At 51.2% G+C, this 15,199-nt stretch overlaps 1 protein-coding gene across 1 annotated transcript in view; it reads left to right on the top strand.

Annotated features, from left to right (window-relative positions):
• Positions 1-3,594: 3,594 nt before the first annotated feature.
• LOC309660880 (uncharacterized protein C4orf50) overlaps positions 3,595-15,199 on the top strand; it is a 119,634-nt gene continuing 108,029 nt past the window's right edge. Inside the window, exons 1-3 of the mRNA XM_082461951.1 lie at positions 3,595-4,646; positions 9,177-9,315; positions 12,533-13,126. Of these exons, the coding sequence (XP_082318077.1) occupies positions 4,378-4,646; positions 9,177-9,315; positions 12,533-13,126 (1,002 nt within the window). The 5' untranslated portion in view covers positions 3,595-4,377. The remainder of the gene's footprint in view (positions 4,647-9,176; positions 9,316-12,532; positions 13,127-15,199) is intronic.

The raw sequence follows: 15,199 nt of genomic DNA, 5'->3' as shown, positions 1-15,199 counted from the left end.
TGAGGCTCATACAGGCAGGTGCAGGGAGCCAACAATGAGACGGCATTTCTCGTGACAGTCCCAGGCATCGCTTCCAAGGTTCCTGCCCGGGACAGGCCCAGTCACAAGAGCCACAGGGGGCCTCAGAGTTCTGGCAGCCCGCCAGGTGCGTACTCATGTACTCATACGTCATCCTCTGCCCTCCGCGCCCAGATGAGACACACAGCTCAGGAATGCTGTTGTGCTTGTTGCCTAGTAATGCAACTGACCTTCTGCCCAGATGTGGTTTCCAGGTGGTAGAGCTACAGACTCCACGGAACCCCAGTCAGTTTCTCACACAGAAAGGAGAAGGGCCGGGTCCACCCTTTACCACCAGCCTCCTCACAAATCTATTTGGGGGGGATGAAGGGAGAGCCCAGGTCAAGTTCCTGACACAGGGGACGCCATGCTGTGCCACTTAAATGTGCTGTTTCCCACTCCCCTCCCATCTCACCCCTCCCCTCCCACCTCATACTTCATTCCTCCCCTCCCCTCACTCCCCGCCCCCATATCCCTCAGTCCTGTACAGGCAATGGAAACCAGTGAGGGGCAGGGTAGAAAAGTCCAGGGGGCAGACCGTGCCCCGCCGCCACCGTCTGGCAGCGGTGTGGGCCCGGAGACCAGCCCTGCGGGTGACCAGCCAGCCATCCAGTTTGCCCAGGTCAGGACTTCCAGTTCTAAAATGGGGAAGTCCCGGGCACACTGGGCATTCCCCCCCCCCCCCCCCCGCTGCACGTACTGAGTTGGAGTCGGGTGAAATGCAACAGGCGGGCGTGTGCGGGAGCTGAAGCTTCTAGAGTCCGCTCACCCTAGAGGTCCCAGGTGCACTGACTCGGTGCCCAGGGCCCTGCGGGCGGAGGGTGGGGCGGGGCTGGAGGGGGCGGGGCTGGGGAGCGGGGGCGGGGGGTGGCGCTGCAGGTGCACTGCGCACGCGCAGGCCCTGGTCGGGGGCCCTGGTCACCTGCAGAGCTGGACTCCGCGATTTAGCGCCCGCTCAGCACCTTTCTCGGCGAATTCATCATTCTCTCTCCTTCCATTGGCCAGCCCTGCTTCCCTCTTTCTGGATTCTCGCGTTCCGCAGTTGAGCCTCCGGGTCCGGGGCTCCTGCTCTCCCCTCAGCTTCCAGAACCAGCTTGTGAAGAGCTGACGAGCGGGAATCCCACCCGCCGCTTCCGGTACAGAAAAGCACGTTTGTTTCTCTTTTCTCACATTTAACCAGGACCTGATAGAGGCCTGCCAAATTGGGGATCCCAACCAGCCGATTTGGGGTGACCCCCAGGTTGTCTGAGAAGTCTTGGGGACTCCTGCAGACCCCGCACTGTGACCCTGATTCCAGCTGAGGGGCAGAGCTGCCGGACTCCAGAAGCCTGGCCTCCTCCCACCTCCCTCCCAGCCCTCCTCCCGCCCCCTCCCCACCGTCTCTCTGGGGCTGCCATTTCATCTGAAGTGGGGACCCCTTTGTCCTGCCCTCAGCCAAGCTCTGTGTCCTTCCTGTGGTCGCCCTCAGCCTTGGGGAACCTCACCCAGGCTGCGAATGATGCAGGGCCACGTCCTTACAGCGGTTCCACGGCCATCTGTCCCCTTCCCTCAGGTCTCCAGCCCTGAGAAGCCCGCAGGGGTGATAATCCACGGGCAATCCACGTTCCTGTCCTTCTCCCTCAGACACAGATGGTTCATTCCAAATGAAGCCCACGGTCTTAGTTACTTATCCAAAAAAAGTCTGAAGACACTTCCCCAGGCAGAGGCACTGGGGCTCAAATGCCCTTTACCTGTCCCGGATGCACCTTTCCTCTGGGCTGCTCCCCTAAGAAAGGTCTAGAATACCTGCTTCCTCCTCCTTGCAGGCCTGGCACATGACTTTTTAGGTGGTCACTTGGCCCCAGTCAGCTGTCAATCAATCCTTCTGCTGGAGGATGCTCCTGGCAGCTAAGGTCCCTGCGGGCTCGCTGTGCCAGGCACAGGACCAGGCACTTGAGAGCTAAGTGACTCGTGCAACAGCAGGGAGGGGACTGCTGTTCATCTCATTTTGCAGGGGGCTGGGTTAAGTGCCTACGATCTTGGCGCATAAGAGGCAGAGCTGGACACAGCCCAGGCAGGCGATCTGAACTACATGTTGCTTCTGCCTGTCACGCACAGCCTGCATGCTGCATTCACTGTGTGCCTGGCGCTGTGCACTGCTTACCCTACAGCCACTCATTTATGCCTCAACAGCTCTTGATGTGGGTACTATTTTCACTACCCACGCCCACCTTTTATGAGTACTTAGGTGATTTGTCCAAGAGTCCATCCAAGAAACACCAGAGCTCTGAGTTGCCCCACTGCGCCCCCTCTTGGCCGATACCCTGCCCTGCTGCCTGACCGCTCCGTGTCTATTGCAAGCCCCCTGCGCCACCCTACATAGCCACTTTTGAGGAAGTAGATTTTAATTTTTTTTTCCTTTGCATTATGGCTTATTACAGGATATTGAATATAGTTCCCTGTACTCTATAATAGGACCTTGTTGGGTTTAAAAAAATTTTTTTTCCATTATGGTTGGGAAATACACTTTAAAACACAATTTTCTCCCAACCCAGACAACCTCTCCACTAAGGTAGACAAGAAAGAAAACAATTTTATCATCGAATGAGCATCAAACCAGGATGTGATGTGCATCACAGACCGTCCACTAAGAGATTTGCAAAGACAGAAAAGAATCTCACTTCTTGTTAGCCAAGGAGATACAGCCCAATTCGTACAGGTCCTCAGGATAGACAATAATTTGTTGTCACGTAAGAGAACTTGGCAACACTACTTATTACATATAGGTCACCCTAAATCCACCTGGCCATTGGAGTGACCCTCTGTGTTTGTTCATTTGTTTGGTACAAAGAAAAGTGGAATTTCTCCTATCTCTATGACAGGAGGTGGTTTTGCAACTTGGAGCCGGGAGACCAGGAAGTTAGGCTCCGACCCTCCCACAGGAACTGGGAGACAGGGTTCTATTTTCCTTGGATGTTTGCATGCCAAAGAGATGGCTCCCAGGATCTTCAGAAACACTGTTCCTGGGTCAGAAAAGCAGCAGAAGGCCTATATAGCTTTTAAAAGAATTAGCATATATTTCAAAGAGGTGAAGAAAGAACGACGAGTTTTCTAAAGTAGGTGCTCTCAGAAAAGGGTGGGGGAAGTCTCTTCCATCATTTTTAACAGGGAGGATTAAGTCCCGTAGTTTAAATTTCTATTTATTCCTGCACCGCTCTGCATCAGGCCTATTTATTGCACCCTTCCCTGGCCAGCTCCTTCCCTTCTCGCCTCCTGCACCCCCCGCGGTACGCCATCCTCAAAGATCTGACCAGGACCCTCCGTGGCTCTAAACACTCCAGGGACCCGCCCACTTCCCACACAGAGATGCCGTGTCCTGGAGTCCAAGGCCCGCAGGGATATGGCTCCAAGTCACCTTCTGTCCTGGGTCCTCACTTCCCCCTTCAGTGTGGGCACTGGGCCAGCCAAACCCGACCACTCCCACTCCCTTCACCTGTCCTGACTCAAACCCGACCACTCCCACTCCCTTCACCTGTCCTGACTCTGTCCTGGGGCTTTGGTCCTGAGACTCCCTCCGCCTGGAGGAGCCTTCTGCCCTCCTCTGCCAGCTGCGATGGGTCATTCCTTGGCCACCTATACAGCCCCAGGCTCCTCCACAGCAGGATGTGTTTCCTCCTGTTCGGGATCTGGGTTCATCCCTTACCCCTTGAGTTTCGGAGTCAGACTTGGATTTGAATCCTGACTCTGCCACTGCCCATCTGTGGGGCCTGGCCAACTCCCCCAGCTTCCAGAGCCTCTGTTTCAGCATCTATAAAATGGTTATGAAAATGCCCGCCTCCTGGGGTTTCCAGGAGAATCGGACTAGGTAAGGTGAGATGACCCAGTGCAGTGCTAGTTTCCCTTCCCCTTCCCCTAGTAAACTCCAAGCCTGTGATAAATGTTTGCTGGACTCAGAAAGGAGGTTTAGAACTTCATTTATTACCTGGTGAAAACTTGAGCCTCATTGCTGAGAATTTATAACACTCTGATGATCCTGCCTAGAGATCTTATTTTACCTCTTTGTACACATTATTAAGTTTTTAATTCCAAGTGACTTTTCTGCTTTGGGTGAGTGCAGGCATGCTGGCTTGTAAAACGAGAGGCTTTCATTCATATTGTATGACATTTCTGCGGGTGAAACCCAAGTCCCCCACTCATAAATAATCCACCTGTTCTTGCCCTCCTCAAAGGATATTTTCCTGCACAATCTGAAGGCACTGCAGCCACCTTGAAATCTCCAGAAAGTCCATGTTGCAGATTCACTTAATTGTATTAAGTCTTGGCCCATGAACTATGTCTGGGATGGAGCCGACAGCTAAAGGACGGACTGAAAAAAGTTTCAGCTACGTTGTCAGAGCCCCCAGCAGCGATGGGTTTGATATAATGAACGTCGATGTGAAGATCGACACGTCCTGGATCTTCCAGGATGCAGAGGAGACTGGTGAGGAGCCGGGATGTCTTCCAGAAGAAGTGGGCACGGGAACACTCAGGAAGCGCCTGGAATCCTCAGAACAGAAGCTGGTGGCAGCTGTGGACAAGTGCGTGATGTCAGAGTCTGGGCTGAGGAGCAGGTAAATATGCCGTTTGGACCTCTTCTTTGTGTATGTACGAATCCTGGGGCATCCTAATTGTGTCAGGATGGAGTGTTGAATCATTTCTATGACTGAGGATGCAGGCAAAACAGTGTTCCATAACCCGCCACAGCAGTCCCTGGCTCCTCTGTCTTTCCCTTCTTCTGCTCCGTATCGTAGGGGCTGAGCCTATCTCCCAGGCTCCCTTGCTCACTGGCTTCCATCTGGGTCCAGCCAATGGGAGACGCTGAAGGGAGGAGGATGGGAGAAGCCAGGGGATTCTCCCCTTCTCTTCTGCTCTGGGTGACGTCTCTGACTATGGCTGCCATTCAGTCATGCTTTCGGCTTCCTCTGTGGTCCTGCTCCTGGGCCCCAGTATCACCACCTCCTCCCTGTCTATCCCTCCAGCCCCAGGGGCAGAAGTGGCTCCCAGCAGTTGCTAACCTCTGGGTTGCCTGTCATCTCTGTCTGGCCTTTCATCTCTTCCATCATCTTTGTAGCAGATTCCCTATGTTTGTTTGATTCTCGCTGCTGAACCTCCTGGCGTAGGCTCTATTTTCCTGATGGAACCGACATGGTCCAGAGGTGGGGTGTTTGGATCCAGGTCTTTCTCCAAAGCCCATGCTCTGTTTTGATACCTAGGCCAGTAGAATGAGGTGGGGCCTTGCATACATATCAAAGGAGAAACCCAGCATGGAAATGCAGTACGGTTATGGCTGGGGTCTGACAGGTTTACCAATATGCCAACAGCCAAGTGTCTTAAATTTGTCTGACTTCACCATTTTTTGTGTGTTTTCCTTCATTTTAGTAAGGGCAAGTCAGTAAATGTGTATTTACATGATCTTTACTTTTTCTCCTCTTTGTAAAACTTTTCACATGAAAAAATTCACATATGAGAAAAATTATTCTGTCACCTTCAGTATCAGTCTATGTGATTGTCCATTCACTCATTCAGCCATTTATTATTCCCTCATCCATTCCCTCATTCTACAATGTGCACGTAGCCCTCGGGAATCACATACTGTTTGTTGTGAGTCTGCTGGGGCTGCCATAACAAAGCACCACAGACTGGGGGGCTTAAACAACAGACATTTATTTTCTCATAGTCCTGGTGGATGGAAGTAAAAGATCGAAGTGTGGACAAGGTTGTTTCCTTCTGAGACCTCTCTCCTTGGCTTGGTGATGTCTGCCTTCTCTCTGTGTCTTCCTGTGGTCTTCCTTCTGTGCATGTCTGCGTCCTAATCTCCTCTTCTTATAAGGACACCAGTCATAGTGGTGGATTAGGGCCCACCCTAATGACCTCATTTTAACTAAATTACCTCTTTAAAAGCCCTATCTCCAAATACAGTCACATTCTGAGGTACTAGGGTTAGCTAACTTCAACATATGAATTTGGGAGGACATATTCAGCCCAAAACATGAGTTCTAGGGGTTGAGAGCTGGAAAGGCAGGGCCCCAGCCCTGGAGAGATAGAAGTATAACTCACGCAAGGTTGTACATGGCAGTGAAAACCAGAAGGTCACCAGGCCTGGGAAAGATGGGTGGGAAACCCCTGCCAGAGGGGACCTCTCTATGTGAGGGAGAGACAGGCAGCGTGGAGGCACCATGAGTGACGGAGAGGAGGAGCCTCTGTGGCTGGGGCCTGGGGTGAGGACATCCTGGAGGCGGTGTCCTGGACCCGCCTGTGGGGAAATGTGAGCTGTGTCCTCAGTTCTCTGAAGGTGGGACGCACCATCCGGTAGAAGCAGGGCTTCGGGAGGGGAGGCCGGATCTGCGTCAGGGGTTGGGAGAAAAAAGAGTTAAGGCTTATCAAGAGCCTGTGGCGCAGGGCACAGTGCTGACCTCCCCCCACAATGCCTCCATCGCTGCTCCCTTGACCCCTGTGACACATAGTGATATGATCCCCTTTTCCAGATGAGGAAACTGAGGCTCAGTGGATGAAATACATTACTCAGTGTCACTAAGAGCTGAAGCCAGGGTCTGAATGCACAACTGTGAATATAGATTTCAGGCTAATTTCACCATGGGTTTGCTCTAAGTAAGGGATAGTAAAAGATTGATAGTGTACATTGGATTTCACTTCAGTTAAAAAGTTAATATTTAAAAGTATTTATTGCAAAACTAATGCAACCACGTTGTTAGAAATTTGAGAACGAGAACCCTACTCCCACCTCCATAACACTATCATCGCTGCAAATTCATTTACAATCTAAATGTAACAAAATTAATAATAGCTGAACACTTGTTGAGTGTTTCCTCTGAGCTAGGCACTATTTACATGCTTGACGCGTATTAACAGACTTAATCCTTAAAAATAAATTACTGAAAATGAAGTAATAGCAATATCCTCAATTTCTAGATGGGGAAATTAAGGTGTTGGCTTAAGTAACTTCTCCGTGGTCACACACCCGGCTACATGGGGCGCTGGGACCACCCAGGCAGCCTGCCCGATTTATCCTGGTGGATATTCCCTGATGGAGTCTCCCAGTTCCGTAGCACTCTTTGCAGCTCTACACTGTAATATATATTTTTTAACTTGTCATTAATCAGTGAAAAATGGTACTTCATTGTCTAGTTCCTGTTTGTGTGTGTATATGTTTCCTATGGCTGCTAAAACAAATTACTGCAAACGTGCTGCCTTCAAACAACACACATTCATTGCCTTTCAGTTCTGGAGGCAGAAGTCCTAAAGCAGTCTCACTGGGCTACAGTCACAGCGTCTGTAGGCCTGTGCTCTCTCCAGAAGCTGTAGGGGAAACCTGTGTCTGCCTTTTCCAGCATCTGTAGCTGCATTCCTTGGCTTCTGGCCCCTCCCCATCTTCAAGCCAGCAGGGTAGCATCTTGCTTCAGTGGTCACATGGCCTCCCCTTCTGCCTCCCTCTCATGAGGACAGTTGTAATTGCGGTTAAGCCCACCCAGATAATCCAGGATAATCTCTCCGGCTCAAGCTCCTTAAGTTAATCACATCTACAGTCTCTTTTGCATCTTAAGGTAACATTCATAAGTTTCGGGGAGCAGGGCGTGGGTATATTTGGGGGCTGTTATTCAGCCTGTCACCGTGAAAGTAGTCATTTTTTGCCTAGTTTAAGTATAGGGATAATACCAGAATTAAATATTGTCCCAGATTTAACATTTCAGATTAGTCTCAAAAACTAAAAAGTTAAACTTTTCTTTTCCCATTCAGATATCACCACGTTTTATAATCCATCAGAAGGCACTCCACCCAAGCCTCTGACTGATTAATGAGCGGCCACTCCTCTGGTTCATTTTGGAAGGAACCTAATTTTAATCTACACAAGAGGGCACCCTCCCTTCTGTCACTTTAGAGACCCTCCCCCAGGGCCTCAAAACTAGAGCAGGAGAGGGAACTCTTGGCCCTATTATTAATAATAGTGACTCACTTTATTTAGTCTTCACAATAACCCTCTGAGCAAGGTGCAATTACCTGTTTTACAGATGAAGATACTGAGGGTCATAGTGGTGAATGAGCCCAGTTAAGGCCTCATGGCAGGTAAGTGGCAGAGCCAGGAGGCAAAGCTAAGTCCTCACCCAGGGAAGCAGAGTCTGTCCTGGATGAGCAGGTCACCTGGTGTGGAGCTGGGTAAAGGAGTGAGGTTGTGCAGAGCTTGTCCATGTAGGCTGAGAATGTACTTTCCACGTGTTTCATGGTCTTCTATCATAGAAGTAAGATTGGCACATTGAGGGGACTTGGATACTAGGTACGAGCAGGAGACAGACAAGTGAGTCTGTGTGGCTCCTCTGCTCCTCATGGGACCAGTAGGCAGATGTTCCTTCCGGCTTCCCTCCATTCACATGTGCTCCTCCTTTCTATGTAGCTGAGGTCAGGGCTCACTTCCAGCCTGGGTATTACTTTGCATATGACACAACTTCAGCACTTCCTGAAGTGCTGAAGACTTCAGGTGGCTTAGCCATCCCTAACTGTTAGGTCATTTCCAACCTCTCACTTTTGTAATCCAGAGATTAATTTTTTAAATCGCAGAAACCTTTTTTCTGCATTTCAGTCATTTCCTTAGAAGAGATTTGCAATAATGTAGCTTAAATGGGAGGCAACAGAGCACAGGGTTAAAGCATGAGTTTGGGAGCCATGCAGCCTGGACTCTATAATGCTCTGTGACCTTGGGCAAGTTGCCTGGCCTCTCTGATCCTGTTTCCTCATGTGCGAAGTAGGGGGAAGGGAATCCACCTGTAAGGATTAATTGAGACAATGCAGATGTATGGTTCAGATGTTTGGTTCAGTCCTTCTTCATTGGTATGACCTGAACTGGGGATTACTGGTTTAGGGATGAGAACACTGTTAAGATTCCCAGTGCCTTATTATTCAAAAGAGGTCTCTGAAGTATTTTAGATTATCTTCAAAAAGATAGGTATGAATGTTTTACAAAATGTCATTTTGTCAGAATATCAAATTGGCCAAATAACAGAAGAAAAAAAGATGATCCTGGTGTCTGTGAAAACCTTAGGCCACGCTTACTGCATCCTGAGTAAGCGCCTTGCTGCTTCAATGCACAGAATTCAGGAGCTGGAGCTGTCGGAGAGGAAACTCCTCCAGAAGGTGGACCAGTTGAGCGCCCTCGTATTCCAGGAGAGAAGTGCCTCTCTCCGGGCCCAGGAGCAGCTGGAGGTGCTGCAGGGGGAGCTCGCCAGCCAGGTACCGAGTCCCTCCTCCTTCTTTCCAGTACTTGTTTCTTGTCCCAGCAGAGTCACCCCATAGGTTTGGACGTGGTAGCAGCTGGCCTTGAACATAGACAGTGGGGCGGAGAGCCTAGCCAGGAGGGGGTAAGAGAGGTCCCAATTCTAACAGTGCAAGCAGGGGCCGCTGGACCTGGGCAAGGTCACGTGGCCTCCCTGGGCCTCGGCTGCCCCATCTGTAAAACGGGGCTCCCATCCTGTCCTGCCCGCCTCATAGGGCTCTGGCTGGGATCCACTGGGTGGCATGCAGGGGTTGTGCACTTGCTGAGAGCTCTGGCCAGAGGTTCCTTTCTGCGGACTTGGTGCCTGACATCAGGGGACCCGGCTCTGCCCTAAGGACAAGGAGAGGACTGATGCGGGGTCTCTGCCCTCAGGAGCTGGCTTGCGGGCAGGGACACAGATGGGAAAAAAGTAACTCCAAAGCTGGATGCTGGGAGCCATGGGGAATGTGGTGTGTGGTGGGGAGACAGAGTTGGTGAGGCAAGAGGGCTGCAGGGAGGACAGATCACCAGGGCCCCGGCATGACCCAAATTCTGGAGGCAAGGGGGAGCAGGACTTAGGGGGACCTTAGCAGGAGAGGCTCATAGTCAGAGCTTTTGGGAATATCACTCTAACTGCATGGGAGAGAGAGGCGGCAGGGGCAGTGGGCAAGTTAGAGCGTGATTGGAGAGGGAGTGGGTGGTTAAGAGGATAGGCTCTGGAGGCAGATGCCTGGAGCCAAACCCTGGCTCTGCTACTCATGAGCTGTGTGATCTAGGCCAAGTGACTTAACCTCTCTGAACCTCAGTTTCCTCATCTGTGAAATGGGAATGATACAGTACCAACCCCGTTCAATTGTTGTGTGGGTAAAGGAAGGTAATACGTGTAAAACACTCACAACGGTAGGCATTTGGATAGCCCTAGCTGCCTTCGTAATTACTAATCTTTACTGAAATATTCCAGGGGAGAGATGATGAAGGCTGGAGGGCAGAGACTTGGCAGGCAGAGACCCAGAGATCCCGAGAGGCATCTGGTTTCAGTAAATTGCTACTCACACGGCAGCACAGTGACTGTTAAATTACAGGTTGACACCCGTCAGTGGGTTGTGAAATCAATTCCGTAACTCACAACCAGCATTTTAAAAATGGAATTGACTAGGAATTATGAAAGGGCATCACGTGTACGAAGGGGAGTGCTGTTTCCTGAAACTTCTGTTTCAGTTGTCAACACGTGCATATGTATAACGGGGCATGTTCTTAAATGTATTTTTTACCATGGGAAGTAGTCCAGAAAGTTTGAAAAACACCAGATTGATTAGCTTTCAACTGAAGTAGAAGTGAAGCATGGAAAGATAAGAAGTTCAATTAAATTGAAATTACTCTTTGAGATGCCACGGAGACATGCAAGTGCCACTTTTCCCCTTTGCATTGAACTTCAGGTGCAGAAAGTTGAGTTCATCCTCCTTGGTTCACAGCACATCATCGTCAGTGTCCGAGAGTTTTTAACCCGAGGTATAGTAGTGTTATGTGGGATCCCACCATCAAGAATGTAATCTCTCCGTGGAAAATCCTGTAATTAATATTTTTTGTCATGCCTTATATACATATAGGGTTTCCCAGGTGAATAGACACAGTCCTGCAATCACCAGAGGTTCCTAGTATGATGGGGAGACAGAGGATGAGGGTGACAAGCAAGGGAAATGCCATTAGCGAGCTCGGGGGCACTGCAGGACCTGCAGTTATGTGGCCCACACACATTTCTTTATTGCATTCTCCTGTAATCTGGATGCTCCTGGGAATGTCCTGTCACAAAACCCCATTTCCAGATGAAGGGCAAAATTTCGGAGAGGTGAGGGGTCTGGCTTGGGTCCCCTCGGAGACCACTTGACCCAGCTTCAACCCAGCCCAGACACTAACCCTCAATCTCTCCCCAGAACTATCTGCATTTCAGAGCATATTTTGCAGGAGTGCATGAACTCTGCGCTTTGTACCTGATATTTGCCAAATGGCAATTTGCCCCATTGTTGTCAATATCTGCAGTAATCCTTTGCATACAAAGACACCTCACTTCTGTGGTGACCCGTGGTCATTCCCAAAGGTGATAAAGGCAGACCCATCCAGATGATGGCACCGTGCACCCAGCATCACCGATTACAGGATTCATACCATCGGGAAGACCCCCAGCAATTTTCCTCGCAGGGAGTCTAACTCCAATTTTATCTGCCCCAATTCCCCCCAAAACACGCTGTCAAACAAAGCCTGCCAGGCTGTTCCCAAGTTTCCTCTTTCCCATTTGCTCTTGCTTGTTTGTTTTGTCTTCTGCAAGCTCTCGTGGCTGTGACTGGGCATCGGCAGCAGGCACTAGCAGTTGAAAGAGAGCTTAACATGAAGGCAGTTCTACCCACTTGCATAAATTAATTCTGAAAATTAGGCAAGGACGCCCATTTTTGCAGTGCATGGGTCACCCCAGTCCAGCCTACAGCTCATGGGTGGGGGGGAGGGCAAGGTTTAAGAACAGGGAGATGTGTTCCTTGGACAGGCAGCGGGCCAAGCGGAAAAAGGAAAGGTCTTGAGTCAAGTACGTGGCGGTTCAGTGACTTTTAGTCATGTGACATTGTGCAGGTCACTTCTGAGTAGCTCCACGGGGCGTATTCACAGGAAGGAACAACTGCTTTGACACTGGTGGTCTTGTCTCACCAGCCAGAAGTCATGGTCAGCTGATCCTTACTGGGCCAGGCATTAACCCTGTAGGCACTGGGAAATGGAGAGGTCTGGGAAGTTCTGCAAGTGGGGAAGTGGGGACACTCAGGGGGGTCCAGGTGGCAGCTCTTTACAAACTGGTGTGGGGGAATTACATGTTGGAACCACTGGCCCTCCCAGTGTGCACCAGCCCATCCCCATCCTGCCCGTTGCACAGTTTCCTTCCAAGAACTCGGGGAGCTCACGGGTGTGCAGGGCCCACACTAGGGGGAGGTGAGTAAGGCACTCGTCTCCTGGGCAAACTTTAAAGGGGCGCCAAAAAACAGTCATCGAGATAAATAATATTTTGCAGCAATGTCTTAACGCAAAAATTAATGCAAAAAGAAAAAGCGCGCTGAACAACAAAATATCGAAGTTTCAAATAAAGACAGGCTCAATGCGAGCTACGCTGCGTCCCCGGCCGCCTTCCTGACGCCCTCCTCCACCGCCAACCCGTAGGTTCAGGAGAAAGAGCGCGCGGCCCGGCGGCAGCGGTGGCGGCTGCGGCGGCTGCGGGAGCGGCTGCGGCGCAAGGACGAGGCGCTGGGGCGGCAGGCGGCGGCTCTGGAGCGCGGCCGGCGGATCCAGCGGCGTCAGCTGCGCCTGGCCCGCGAGCAGGAGCGCATCCTGCGGGCGCAGGTGCAGCGGCTGGAGCGGGACGTGCGGCGCCTCTGCCACGCCGCGGGCCTCCTGCTGGCCGAGCTGGACGCCCCGAACCCGGGTGGCCCCCGACCCCCAGGCCCGGCCAGTCCCCGGGGCGCTCCCGAGAAGGCCGCGGAGCCGCGCGCGCTGCGGGCCAGGGCCGAGCGCGGCGAGCGCGAGCGGGACCAGGCGGCGCGCCGGCTGCGGGAGCAGCGCGCCACCGAGCGGCTGCTCCGCGGGCAGCTGGAGGAGCTGCGCTGCTGCATCTATGGGCTGAAGCTGTCGGAGATCGGCCTGCAGGGCCAGGTGGAGGAGCTCGCCCAGCAAAACACGTGCCTGCGAGAGGAGCTGGGAGCCCAGGCCCCCCGAGAGAGAGCGCTCAGCACGGCCCCTGCTGGTCACTGTAGCCTGGTAAGTGGCCGCAACCCAGGGCACGAGTGATTTTCTGCTTTTCTCTAACTTTCTGCCACTTGGTCAAGTCACGGACTCCGTCATTCCCCAGTTTTCCTCTTCAACCACCCCTCCAACCCACCAGCCCCGTTCATCCATCCTTCATTCCATCCGCCCATCTACCCACCTGGTGGCACCCATCCACCCCTACAACTTCACTCACCTGTTCACCAACCCAGCCACCTCACCACCATCCGCCCACCTGCTCAGCCACCATCCACCTGTCCGTGCCCTCATCCACCGTCTTGTTTACCCACCCACCCACTCCTCTGCCCACACTCCATCATCCCTTTCACCCGACCATCTGCTTGTCCATCTCTCCTTGCAGCCACTCTCCAGGCAGCCAACCAGCTACCCTTCATCCCTCATCGTCTGTTTCCTCCTGTCCGTCCATCTATCTGACATTTGATGGGTCCCTGCCTGTGCCAGGCCCCGTGCTGGGCGAGCTCCTCCACGTTCAGTATGACATTAACTGTCATGGTCTCGTGACTTCCACCCCGATCCACTCCTCCCTGGGAAAGCGATCACCCTTTCCCACCTCCCTCACAGCTCCAAAGGTGACCACGGTCCCAGCGTGCCAGTGCTGTACGTGCATCTTCATTTCTCCTTCTTTAGACTGTGAGCCCCTTGAGGGCAGGTCCAGGTCAGATGGCTTCTGTAGCGGCCGCCCCAGCAGCAGCACACAGGAGGCCCTCAGGACTGTGCAGTAGAGAACATGCAGGGTTCGGCCCCTTTCTCTTTCTCCTATTTGCTAGCTGTGTGACCCCGAGCAAGTTTCTTAAGCTCTGGAGCCGAGAGCAGGCTGGACACTGATGTTATCACCTAACTGATAGACGAGCAAAAACTTACCGTTTAAGATACTCCTGCCATGTGCTTGGCACCCTACGGTGTTTTCAAAGGCATCATTTAATGCTCATAAAACTGTAAAGCAGGTACTATTAATGTCCCCACTCCACAGAGAGGAGGCTGGGGGTCAGAGAGGCAGTGCACTGACCTGTTGTCACACAGCTCAGAAGAGGCAGAACTAGAATTTGATCCAAATTGGATGTGAGTCCAGAGTGCTTTGTTTCTCCTGCACCAGGCTGCCTCCCTGTAAAGGGAGAGTTAACTCAGCTCCCTCCAAGAGATCAAGATTCCACTGGGTTAATTTGCATTTAAGGAAAAATAAGGGAGCCACCTTAGCCCAAAGAAGATTACTCATTAAAAAAAAAATCAAATTTATCTTCGGACCTGGACAACCTATTTCAAGTTAACTGGAACTTTAGTTTTCTCAAGATAATGAAGTGTATCCTGCCTAGATCATTTTAATAATGAGTTTATCTGTGGTTATATTTTATCTTTTTAGTACTTCATCCTACTCATGTTACTTCTACGTGTCCTGTTCGTTCTTCCTCCATTATGTTCACCAGGTAAAAGGAATATAGTGTACCTTTAATATTGGCACCTTGTTGTAATTTCAGAAAATAAATCGTGTAGAGATGGAAATTGTCATTTAGAATCCTTTCTGTAATTTTCCTAAACATAAGATTTTAATATAGGCTGTTGGCTTACATCCTTATTCTCCCAATCTTTCTGCCTTCCCGTGCACTGCTACTCTTTCTTTTATCTAAGGAAAAGGGTGAATACCTAAATATTTTAGAGATGCCTCCTAATGTTTTGTACATTTTGTGTTCTCTCATTTAATCTTTAGTACAGCCTTGCAAGCCAGGTGCTATTATCCCACTGACTAGATGGAGAAACTGAGACCCAGGAGGTTAAGTGACTTGACCCACAGGCATGCAGCTCCTAAGTATTAGGGCCAACAAGGGGACACGGGCCAGATCAAGGCTGTGACTCCAAGATGCTGTCCTTACCTTAAGATGCTGGGGCCAGCGTTGGTTCTTGCGGAGTTTGGGGCAGTGTCAGTGGCTGCGTTTGGCAGCTTGTGTGCCATCAGTTATAAGCCCCTTGTTGACATGCATCTGTGACCTTCTCGATGTTTCATGCCATATCATTTAAAAGACCCAATGCCTAAGGAGAACTGCATGCTCTCAA

Source organism: Balaenoptera physalus, assembly GCF_965194825.1.
Source record: "Balaenoptera physalus genome assembly, chromosome: 5".
Taxonomy (NCBI): Eukaryota; Metazoa; Chordata; class Mammalia; order Artiodactyla; family Balaenopteridae; genus Balaenoptera; species Balaenoptera physalus.
This window is presented reverse-complemented; position numbering and strand designations above follow the sequence as displayed.